Raw genomic sequence first — 12,184 nt, 5'->3', positions numbered from 1 at the left:
CACTGAGTCAGCCTTGTATGCTTTTCATGTCATGCTGGAAGACACACACTGGAATGGCGTGTATAATCGCAAATCCTGATCTGTCTTACGACCTTTTTATTAGCAAAGTTAAACAATGCTATGATAATGCATTCCCACTGCAACCGATTAAAAAATACAGGCAGTCCACAAAACCATGCGTACCGCGGGAATTGTGCAAAAGAATTAAAGCAAGAGATAAGCTCCTCGATAAGTTCATTCGCAAAAAATATGCCCAAATATTTTCGCAATAAAAGCGTTTAAGGAACAGGCTCAATTCTGACCTTCTAAAAGCTAAGCAACAGTATTATAAATTAAAGTGCTCGTGTATCGCAACAGAACCCAAAAAACTTTGGAAACTAGCGTGGACTATCATCGGCAACCCTTCTACTTTAATCCCATCTACGCACACGTTTGATGACAGAGGATATAGTAACGAATTTCTTGCCGAAAAATTTAATCAACATTTTGTTACGTCATGTGTATCCGAAGCAGTATATCAGTCAAACGCTGATATTGATCACGCAAATTTGTCTGTTTCCAATAACACTATTTTTATCTCACCATGCACGGAAGTCGACATATATTCTTTTCTGCAATCTTTATCTAATAACACGTCAGCCGGTTACGACGACATTAAGGCTCAGCCTATTAAAGCTGTCGCGAATTTTTTGTGCATGCCTTCGCTTCATATTTTTAATCAAGCGTTCACTACTGCCCTCTTTCCGAATGCAATGAAAATTGCCCGAGTAGCCGTATTGCATAAAGCTGGTCCAATGGACAATACCAACAACTATAGACCCATTTCAGTCCTTCGAAGTTTCTCGAAGTTACTAGAATACTTAATAAAGGAAAGGTTAACCAAGTTTCTCGATTCGACTGGCGCGATTCTGGATCAACAATTTGGCTTTCGTAAAAATCGTTCTACCGAAATGGCATTGTTAAATATTAAAGAAAGAATACTGAATAATTTTGAAAATAAAAAATATACCATTGGACTTTTTCTAGATTTCAGAAAGGCATTTGACTCAATTAAGCATGCCATATTGTTTGGTAAGCTTCCCTTCTATGGGATTCGAGGTGTCGCCTTGAATTTGGTGCGCAGTTACTTATCCGAACGCTTACAGTTTACCAGCCTCAATGGCTACCGATTGCCCGGACTAGGGAACCACTCCCACTTTAGAAAGCTCAAATAAACGTTTTCTCTCCTCTCTCTCTCTCGACAAAAAGTATTTCCTGTGGTGTCCGTCAAGGTCCCATTTTGGGCCCACTGCTGTTTATTTTATACATTATTGACATTGTACATATTCCTTCCACTCCTGTTATTACGCTCTATGCCGATGATACCAGTGTGTTTTTTTTTTCTGGTCTGTCTTTGCGTAACTTAGAAACATCTGCTAATAACTGGCTCATTAAGCTATCAAAGTGGTTGACTCTAAATAAACTTGAATTACACGTCAGAAAAACAAAATATGAAATATGTTGTTGTTAAACCCAGAAACAAGCTCGATGATTATGACCCTTTGGTACAATTTCGGAACACTTCTGTCGAACGAATGACCGCTTTTAAATTTCTAGGAATTCTTTTTGATGAAAACCTCAGTTGGACTCTTCATATTAGTAAGGTACACTCCGTTGTGTCACGGTTTGTTGGTTTGCTTTATAAAATTAGAGGTCTGGTCCCGATCTCACTCATGCGCCAAATCTACTACGCGCTAGTGCAGTCTCATCTTCATTATTGTCTTTTAGTATGGGGAAGCACGATGGCCATTAATTTAAACAGACTTCTAGTACTACAAAAAAAGCTCTTCGCTGCATTGAGAATGTACCTTGAACGCACCCCTCTGCCCCGTTATTTCTGCATCACGTTATTTTTACAATACCTCAGTTGTTTGACCTTAACCTTAGTATTTATATTCGTAGGGAAATATCAAAGAACTCAACATTTTTAGAACAATATATAGCAGTAAATGTGCATTACGATCTTCGACCGAGTTGTTTTAGGACGCCAATGATCCCAACAAACTATGGTATGCAAAAATTAGACCACCAAATTCCCACCTATCTAAATAAGCACCCAGCTGTTGTAGAATTACTGCAACACACCACGTCTTGGCTCGCGCTAAAGAAAAAAATTAAACATTACTTAATGTCTGGAATTCTGTAGCACTACTCCGTGTAGTTTGTATAGCACTACTCTGTGTAATTTGTATAGCACTACTCTGTGTAGTTTGTTATCATTTTTGTTGTGCGCCTGTTGTGCTTGCTGCTATATTACTTATGATAAATGTACAATTTTGGCTTTTTCTGCATTTTATTGCAATTAAGCGTGGAATTACGTAGCGTTACTCTGTGTAGTTTATAATTATTTGTGTTGTGCGCCTATTTTAATTGCTACTATATTGTTTCGAAAAATGTGTAATCTTGTTTTTTCTACATCACCTTTGTATAGCTAGTTGTCATGTTTTGTTTCTTACCGTTGCTGTGCAATGTTGCAATGTTACATGTCCGGGGTTGATGGCCGCCGTCAGGCAGAGTTAATCTGCCGTTTGCCTCTCCTCTCGAGACATGGTTTGTTTAAATAAAAATTAACTGAACTGAGTACACTTCCCTGAGGGACACCAGATGTTACGGGGACTAGAGATGAGTTTTGATTGTTAACTGATGTAAATTTCATCCTGTTAGAAAGTCTTTTATCCATGTGACAACAGTAGGGTCGATATTCAGTATCGTAAGCTTGTGAATAAGTAGATGGTGAGGGACAAGATCAAATGCTTTTGAAAAGTCCAGAGAAGTGGCGTCGACTTTGATTCCAGCGTCTATAGATGAATGTAATTCGTGAATGAAGCCAGCTAGTTGGGTATCACATGAAAAGACTTTACGGAAAGTGTAGTTAATGATCTGGGAGTGTATCATATGCTCGATTAGTTTGCATATGGCACTGGTTAAAGAAATGGGGCGATAGTTCAAAGGTGAGGTACGATCACCAGATTTGAAAAACAGAACAACCTTCGCCACCTTCCAGTCATGGGGTATAACACCGGCTGATAGAGACTGCTGGAATAGGGCGGATAATACTGGGAATATGCGTTGCCCTATATTTTTTAGAATAGTTTTATTTAAACCAGTGTTGTCAGCCGAAGAAGAAATTTAGAGATTAGTCAGGAGAGAATATATGCCAGCCTCGGTTATTGTTATTTCTGGCATACATGCATCAGTGCGACTGCGAATGGTCGCCTGTGGGTGGAAAGATTCAACTGTAAATATACCAAGGAAAATGTTTTGTTCAGTAGTTCCGAACAGTCTCTGCCAGTTATTATTACGCCGTTCTGATCACTGAAAACGATGTCGGGATTATGCTTGGGATTAATGACACACCAGAAACGCTAAGGGTTATTTGTTAGCACCGATGATAACTCACGTTGGAAAAACTCTAAGCGCGTGGTTTTGAGCAATTCTTGATATTCTCTGTCACGTGCCCTATACCGATGCCAAGAAACAGATAATTTACTTTTGTCAGCTTGCCTGAATAATCTTTTCTTCTTGTTGTTTAGAATATAACGAATATAACTTACGAAGCAAGACAAGCGGGTGGGAATGGTGCATTTGTTTATGCCACATATCAAGCAACAACTTCTGGGGCTCGAGAAATCAACAACGAAGTAATACAGCCGCGAATATTCGTCGGAATGAAAATAATTGCAAGAGAGGCTCTCAGCATTGCCTGAAGCAGACAGCCTAATTCCACAGCTCTAGATAATAACTCGTTGCTGTACGGAGTGCCGAAGCTACGAACATGGTTTTCATAAATGGCCTCATAATGTATGGGCGAAGTACACAAGTATTAACATCCAAAGGGTCTACAGCCCAACCACGAAAAAATTTAAAAAACGCGTGCTTGCCGTCACTAAAAATGTTTAGTCGTTGGCGGTGTACCTAAATGAGGAATTTATTTGACTTAATAAAAATCTTACTTACTGAATAGTATTCTTGTATTTTTATCATCAAAAATATTCTATTTCTCAGTTTAGGCGTTTGTCGTGGTAGTGGTCGTCGTTCTCAACACCACCAATAGTTCCTCTGTCGCTTCAATTTAAACCACAACTTCCACGACAACCATTGCTCGTAGTGTAAGCGTGTAAGGAGAACTCAGACTTTTTCACGCGATCACATGGCTGTTTTTCATGAAAACATGCCTTTAAGAAAGGAAATAGATGGTGTGTTTAGTGCATCTTCAAAATACGTTGATCAAGCTTTTGTATGCGTAAAAACTGCCGCATTTCCCGAAGGGCCCGGAAACAACTCGGCGCGAGGAACATAGTGTGTAAAGCAATATTTCTTACGCTCGTCTTTAACGAGCTGGTAATTCACCGCACAATTCCGAAAATTTTCGAATGCTTCCCGAGGCTACGGTTTGAAAACAAGTGCCGCTTGAGCTTGTAAACTTTTGACATTAGCTTTTTTGTGACGGAAAGCAATGCTAAAACGGGTCAACGAGCAGTAAGACGAATACACAGATAACCACCCTAGCTCGCGCACATCCTTTATAGACGGGGCGTTGTGTATACAACCATAAAAATGAATATCTAGGATGTGGAATCACAACGGGAAACGCGTGTAGCGTGAATACATGATAAAGGCAAGTGGGTGGCAACGCTACATTTTTTTTTCATTGGCGTCTCTCATGCTGTAGCGCTGTTTTTCTTATGTTTCGTTCACATTCTCAGATAATGGCGTACTGACCGCATCACTTTAAAGGAGCCATGAAGAGAAAATGCAAGTTGGTTTGATTCGAAAGATTTCGTGTTTTATAGTGCCCCCAGCGCTTGTACGGATACAAACGGTGCTTTATTCACTGAGAAATTAAACAATTTAGGTTAAAATTTTTATTTTCCCGCTCAATCGTGCGTTTTCGTGGTCCCAAGTGACATCACTGGAACCGACCGCTCTGCAGCCTAGAGTACCTTCATTCACGCATCCGCCGTACAGGGTAGAGACACGTATACGCTGGCGCCGCCATTTTCGGTTGCTCGCTCGCCGCCGAAGCAAGTCATTGTGTCAAAACCGCGCTAAAATTATCGCCGCAACGCGGTTTACTGAAGAAGTTTGAATCATATTGTCTGTTTCGCGTTGCTAGGTCTCGTGGGAAACGAAAAGAATAACGCGTTGAGCCCGTTGGCCCAATTGCGGCGGCACGGGACCGTTCAAAGGTTGTCTCCACCCTGTACAGCGGTGTTGGTTTGTTCCCGCGTTTCTTTACGTTCCGTAACCTAGATGGCGCCACCATACCGTGGCAAGCGTTTGGTTTGTTTTTGCCCGAATTTAAACCTGGCTTGTTTTTGTTCTGGGAGAAAATATTCGTTCCCTGAAACAGTGCTCGCTCGACAAATGGGGTCACGTAAAACACCGTTGCTTGCGTCAATCGGCCAGTGTCGTCTGAGACAACCCCAAGCCCCGTAGTGCTGTGCAGCTAAACAAGCATGCTGTGCGCAGTACGAACAGCAGAACGCATCAGTACTTCTATGTTTACATGTGCTTTCGTAACTTCCACTGTTTGTCCCATCATTCTTATTGCTTTGTAAAGAATGTGCCCTAAATTTAAGCGCAAATCGCTCGTTCGTCTAGTTTGTAAGTTCTACCTAATTTGCGTCTGCTTCTGCCAGCCTCCGCCAATCGCAGAGCTTAGCTCATGTGACGACATAGGTTCTGTTGCGGGAAATGAGCTGGTGGGTCGCATGACCGTTCCCGTTTTTCGTAATTATGTAGCTTATTTGAGCGAAGTTTACGTTAAAAGTGGTGTCAGTATGATTCTAACGAGACAATCTTTTGAATGAACCAAACTTGTGTTTTCTCTTCATGGCTCCTTTAAAAGGAATAAAAGTGAAAAAAGCATGTCCCACCGAGTTAAACACCTGAGTAGTAGTGTCTCCCAGGCTTCACTCATTCTGCCTGTTGCTGAAAATGCAAATACGTTACTCTGCAGCAAAAATAACACCCTAACAATGAGAAGCAAGAAGTTTGTAGAAATTTCGAATGTGCGCAACGTTTCCTAGAGATTGCACAATATAGCGAGCCGATAAAAGGCGTATAAGCACAGAGACTGTGAATCAAACCCTTCATAAGAACCCTTTTACGTGCAAAAAATCCTATATTCACCGTTGCGTTTAAGAGCACAGCCTGTCTTGTAGACATTAGAAATGCCAGAGAATAGTTGCACAAGCTGCAGCCGCAAACCAAAACTCAACTATACAATAACCCTAGCCACAGATAACCCAAAAGAAAGCAATATATCATTGATTGATTGTAGGGTTTAACGCGCTGACGCAGCGCGGGCGATGAAGCGCGCCGTAGTGGAGGGCTCCGGATTGATTTTGAACACCTGGGGTTCTTTAACGTGCGCCGAAAGCTCAAACACACAGGCGTTTTTGCTTTTCGCCTCCATCAGAAAAGCCACCGCCGCGGCCGGGAATCGAACCCGCGTTCTCGGGCTCAGCAGCACAACGCCAAAGGAAAACAATATAAATAATGGAGGAATTCACGTTGCTGCGAACACAAGGTGGTGGGGTTAATACCCCATCTGTTTGCAAAAACCCGAATGAAATGCAGGTCCCGCAGTTTTGTAATCTGAGCCATAAATAAGAAAAGTTGCACTACAGTATGGCAGGGGCCAATTTAAAAATATTGCATTCCGCTAACCATTATCATGTTTTCGCCTTATATTTGTTCTTGATGCGATAATTCGTCTTTCGATATTCGTGATACGTGCTTTTGTGCATTTCTGTCTGAAACAACACTGACTGAGCATTCGTCTTACTGCTTGATTCATTTTCATTGCTTTCTGTCATGTAAAGTAGTATGACAAAAGCAGAATGGAATACCAGCTAGTCGGAAACATGTGTTTATGAAGAAAGTTTGCAAGTTCGTTGCTAGTTTATAACATTAGTGTTTTACTTCTGCTAATGCATACTTGAGCAACGATCACTATCGGATCTCCCCAAAATATTCTGTCATGTTCAAGGCACTGTCCTGCACTTTTATCAATTCCAAGCCTTTGCTGGTTAATGAACTTTGGATGGGTTTTTTTGTTCTTTTGGATTAGGATATCTTTATGCTACAGTAAAAGCCTTCTGCATGCTTGTTTACCATAAGAGGAAAGGCTTTGTTTACCTTGATTTAAAATAGATTCAGTGCTTAAGACGTGTACATTTTTGTTTTCTGTTTTTGCCGGCCTCTGGCCTACCACTTCATGCTACCTTTTCAAGCCATGGATGTGAGCAAAGCTGCTTAGGAGGTGTTGCTGATCGTGTCCATGTGCAATTATTCCGGCACGTGCATGTACGAGGTAGAGTAGAACATTTTTTGTTTGCATCAGTTAACCCCTTTCTCTTTATATCTGATATAATAAATGGCATTTTACTTGCAGACCCATGTTGTTTCATTGTCACAAAACTGAAAAAATACTGGCATGCTTCATTCTTTTGTTTTTATCTTTGCACAAGATAAATTAAAGCAGAAGTTTCCAGGAACTTTCGCACCTTTCGAAGCAATGTGACTGTGCATTGCCGGACGCATAACTTGGGATCTCTCTAGGGAATATTTTCCCTGGGTGTAATACACACTACCGTCTAATCCCGCTTCTCAACTTAATGTGACGAGGGAGATCACGATACTGTTTTGTTGTGTTAACAAGTAAAATGCATGTGTTAACGTTGTGTTAACAAGTAAATGTTGGGCTGTGTGTTAATGTTGTGTTAACAAGTAAAAGCAAGTAAAATGCGATCGGTGATCCCACTCTTGAGGGTGTACAAGGCTCATCAGAAAAGAAAATGTTTTGTTTTTGCCACTGCTTTATAAAGCGACGGACATTTCATTTTCCCCCTTACTAGATGAATAGTGGTCAAGGGGTGACATCATTAACGTGCTGCTCATGCAGGAAAGGGATGCTGCCATTCAGTCGCTGTAGTTTAGTAATGTACTAATACATTATTGTACGTGAGCAGGGGTAGACGTTACAATAGTATAGCCCACTTATATAGCAAACCCTGTTTTAACGAAATACCGGCTATAAAGAACAAATTTTCGTTTCCCGTTAACTATTTGTATACATACTATTTAATGTTAAGATACAGCGAAAAACGGATACAATGAACTGATTTCTGTTTCCCGGTGCGTTCGTTGTAAGCGGGCTGGACTGTATTGCTTTTCGCCCTTGATGGATCAAGTAGCCTTGTGGAGCATTGTACATTTCCCCAATTGGAGTAGCCTTACTGTACCCTTTTCAGCGATGGCAACAGTAGCGTCGTTAGGTTTATTTCATTTCATTTATTTCATTTATTGTCCCTTCAAGGCCCGAAGGCGTTACAGAAGGGAGTGGAGTTAATACATAAAGCAAACACAGGAAAGGATATCAAAAACAGAAAAAATCGAGAAAAACAAAACTAAACAAAAACGCACATTAACGAAAGTGTTTTTCTATAGCATTTTTAGATGCAGACAAATCGGTTATGCTAGCAATTAAGGCGGGGAGGTGGTTCCATGCAGCGGTGGTTTTTGGAATAAATGAGTAGAAAAATAAATTCGAGCGGAACTGTGAAACAAACAATTTATGGAGGTGATCAGTTCGAGACTATATATATGAAGGTGCAGAGAAAAGTTGACTTCTTAATTCCGGATTGTAATAGTAAATTTTGTGCAGTAGTACTAATCGAGCTAGTTTCCCACGGTGTGAAAGGAGAGGAAGGTTTAAGGTAGCCTTCATAGATGTTACACTTGCTGTCCGAGAGTAGTTAGCGAGAGTAAAACGTACACTACGATTTTGAACAGATTATATTGCCTTTGTTAGATATTCTACTCCAGGGTCCCAGACAGAAGAGGCATATTCAAACTTAGGGCGTATTAGTGTTTTGTAAAGAAGTAGCTTTACGTTAACTGGGGTCATTGAGAAATTGAGACGGAGGTAACCAAGCATGCGGTTGGCATTGTTGGTGATATGGTTAATTTCAGTTTGCCAGGAAAGGCTAGATGTTATGTAGACGCCTGAGTACTTATATGAGGTGACCTCTTCTAGTGCAGAATCCATAATGCGATAATTGTGTAAGTTAGGCGGAGCAGTACTGAGCGAAATTCTCAGTAGTTTGCACTTTTGGCTGTTAAGACGCATATTTTAAGTATCACACCAGGTATAAGTCTTATCTAGATCAGACTGTAATGTTAGAGTGTCAGAATTTGATGATATTACTATGTATTACTATGTTTACCATGTGAATTCCACCACAAACGCATTTTATGTGTTCACAGTACAATTATCGCATATGCTGGGTGGATCAGGTTTTCGCAGGATGTGATACGCGATTTACCTGCACTAAAAGAGAGGAGCTGTACATTTGTGCTTGCTGCCCTTGGTGCTACCGCTTTGCATAGCTGCCCTTGTGTCTAGTTTTCTTACCTTCAGATTGCATCTTGGGATATTTACGGCTATGTTCGTTAGTTTTTCCGAAGTTGTTACATTTGTTCGGAGGTCTGATTTGGAGTGCAGTCAAAATGATATTCAAGCAGGAGTGACGAAGGCTTCTAATTTCTGTTTCATATCTGGGAGATCAAGTGCTTTGACAATAGTGAGCTGGAAGCTGTGTAGCCAGATACAGAGAAATTGGACAGGCTTGCAAAGCTTAGAGCTTTGTCACTAGTAGCTTAGCAATGTGTGCTACACAATTAGGTCAAATTTCCTCAGTTAAATGCGCGTTCGTTCTCTTTTTGCTGCTATTTGTTCAGTAAAATCTCAGTAATCATAAAATAACCCAATAGATGACCCGTTGCAGCGTGGATAACTATGCACAGTGTCATTCATGTCGATTTCAACAAAACCGGCTCCCGAGTTAAGACTACTTTTATGACACCACTGTTTTGCTAGAGTGCACTTCCAGCGTGTAACATCAGTCCTACATGCTGCACGGTGTGGTGGCGGCCATGAAAGTCGCAGGTAGCTCCAGGTACAGTCTCTTACCGCTAACCAACCAGGATGAATCAGCTGGAGAAATTAAGGTTACACATGCAGTAAAAGGTAAAAATTTGGCTGAGAGTTGTTAATTGCCCAGTTTAGGGGAAATTCCCAAGGTGAAGTAAGTTTCTGAAAAGAAACATTTTATATCCTCCTGTAGCCATACGGCTGCATTTCAGGTGGATGTCAAATTTTGCCTCGCAGTGGCTGAAAGCTGTACCATAAATCCTCATCCGTGCAGCTGGCAAAACCAGCCATCGCATCTCTGACGCTAATATAAGCCCTAAACCTGACTGCTCTGAATACTTCGAAACCCACACAATAAACGCTCCACTCCCCATTCGGCCCTAGCCACGCGGCAATCCCTGACTGGCGCGCTGCTCGTAACATGTTATGCACATGGCCTGGCATCAACCGTTAGGCTGCCAAGCTTTCACCACGTCACGCGAGTGTAGATGTCGAAAGGCTCTCAGTTCTCGGCGGTTTTTTCCCGTCCAATGGTTCAAATTTATTCAAAATTTTGAAGCTTGCACTAAGTCGCGCAAGACTTGAACCGTAGCGAAGCTCGAGGATTTCTTTCTATGTAAGCACTGAAGGACACACCCCCACGCATTGCATTAGGTTTGAAATTGTTTATTTACATGTTCTGCCGTCGTTTCCTACTGTGGTAGTAGTAGTCATCATCATATCCATCTCTATCGTCGTCTTCCTCATGCATGACTGGTGGGCTCAGATCGTTTTGTCCGCAGGCTTTCACATTTCTCCCAAAGTGGAACGCGCCAGCATGCGCTAAACGGGCGGCACACGGCTTCGCTAACTGGGCGTCTGTATACCGGGAGATTTCTTGGGCTCGCGCTACAGAAAAATGTGTTTTTGTTTACTTCGTTTCAACAACTTCATCGTAATACTACCCTGCGTACGAAACTGAGCTTCATTGTAGCGCAGTTACGGGATAGGGGATAGGATATTCCCCAAAATTACGGGGAGCTAGACAGCACTGCCCGCATCTTGCGAGAATCATCGAGATAGTGGGAGGAGATTTGGGCTAGACCTGTGGACGCTGGCACTCTGTGTGCTGATGACGGGCACGCCGTGCATCCGAGCCTCTGGTCCCACTGCGGTCGGGAGCGGCCACGCGACGGGGCTCCGGCGGGGTGCCTCGAGGGCCAGTGGCTGCGTGGTGGCCTTGTCCAGCTGCGTCTCGAAGCCGTCGTTGGCCCGCAGTTCTGGAAATGGGGCACCCTTAGCACCTGCGTAGAGCACCCGCTCTTCAGCAGCGCGACGCGTGCCAACTGCGAGAGAGGCATTGCGCGTACGGGATGAAATGGAGATTGGTGCAGAAAAAAACACCTAATACACACACGGGAACAAGCAATATTCATTTCAACCCGCTTAGTGACGCAAATGAACCAAAGCAGGCGTGCTTGTGCACCTTGAGCACTGCACCGATCGTGTCGTAATTCGTCTGATTTTTTGCACACAGGCGTGTGTTCGGTCTGTATTACAGTGTCTCCATATAGAGCAAATCGATTGTTGGTAAGAAACTATCCTATGCACTTCTTTGTGCGTGCGTGTTATTTTCGCCAAAGTATGCCAGAAACCAATGTCAGCTACTCCAGCAGCATGACTCAACTGACCGGAATTACTTACACTCACATGTTGCAAACGAAAATGGTATCACCAATTTTGAGATACATTTCCGTGCTGTTCGGCGATGGATTGGGGTTGTTCTGCAGTGTAGATTTACTGTCTTTGTTCATGCTTTTCTGGCTTTTCTGGCTCAATTCTTTGTCACCCAGTTTAGTGTCACTGCTTTTTGACTTACTGCTGTCTTTTTCAAGCGAAGCTCCCCCGCACGGGGCACCTTCAGTAATCTTGGTGACGGTATTGGCAACACCGCGGAACCCGAGCCCCCATACTCACGCTGTAATCTAACGTGGCTAGGAGTTTTAAGGTGAAGGCTAGAAACCGCAAACGGTGGCCGTCGGAGCCCAGGTCAAGCTCCGGCGTATGGGCTCCCTGTCTGTTTACCAGGCAGGGAGCTCAGGGACCTCTTCAGCTATTAGGGTAAGGCTGACGAAGAAAGTACCCCCGTCTCCCTGCTTTTATACTATGCCGTATGGTATTTTCAAACCCGCCCCCCCTCCCCCCAAACGTGATCGGTCCCTG

At 42.6% G+C, this 12,184-nt stretch overlaps 1 protein-coding gene across 1 annotated transcript in view; it reads right to left on the bottom strand.

The window, feature by feature from the left end:
• LOC144162761 (uncharacterized) overlaps nt 1–12,184 on the bottom strand; it is a 96,741-nt gene that overhangs the window by 72,864 nt on the left and 11,693 nt on the right. The window contains exon 3 of the mRNA XM_077693411.1: nt 11,067–11,307. Within this exon, the coding sequence (XP_077549537.1) occupies nt 11,067–11,307 (241 nt within the window). The remainder of the gene's footprint in view (nt 1–11,066; nt 11,308–12,184) is intronic.

This window comes from Haemaphysalis longicornis, unplaced genomic scaffold (assembly GCF_048455015.1).
Source record: "Haemaphysalis longicornis isolate Haplotype H1 unplaced genomic scaffold, Haemaphysalis longicornis Haplotype H1 scaffold_1, whole genome shotgun sequence".
NCBI classification, from domain to species: Eukaryota; Metazoa; Arthropoda; class Arachnida; order Ixodida; family Ixodidae; genus Haemaphysalis; species Haemaphysalis longicornis.
The sequence above is the reverse complement of the archived record's forward strand: the minus strand, read 5'-3'. Positions and strand labels throughout refer to the sequence as shown.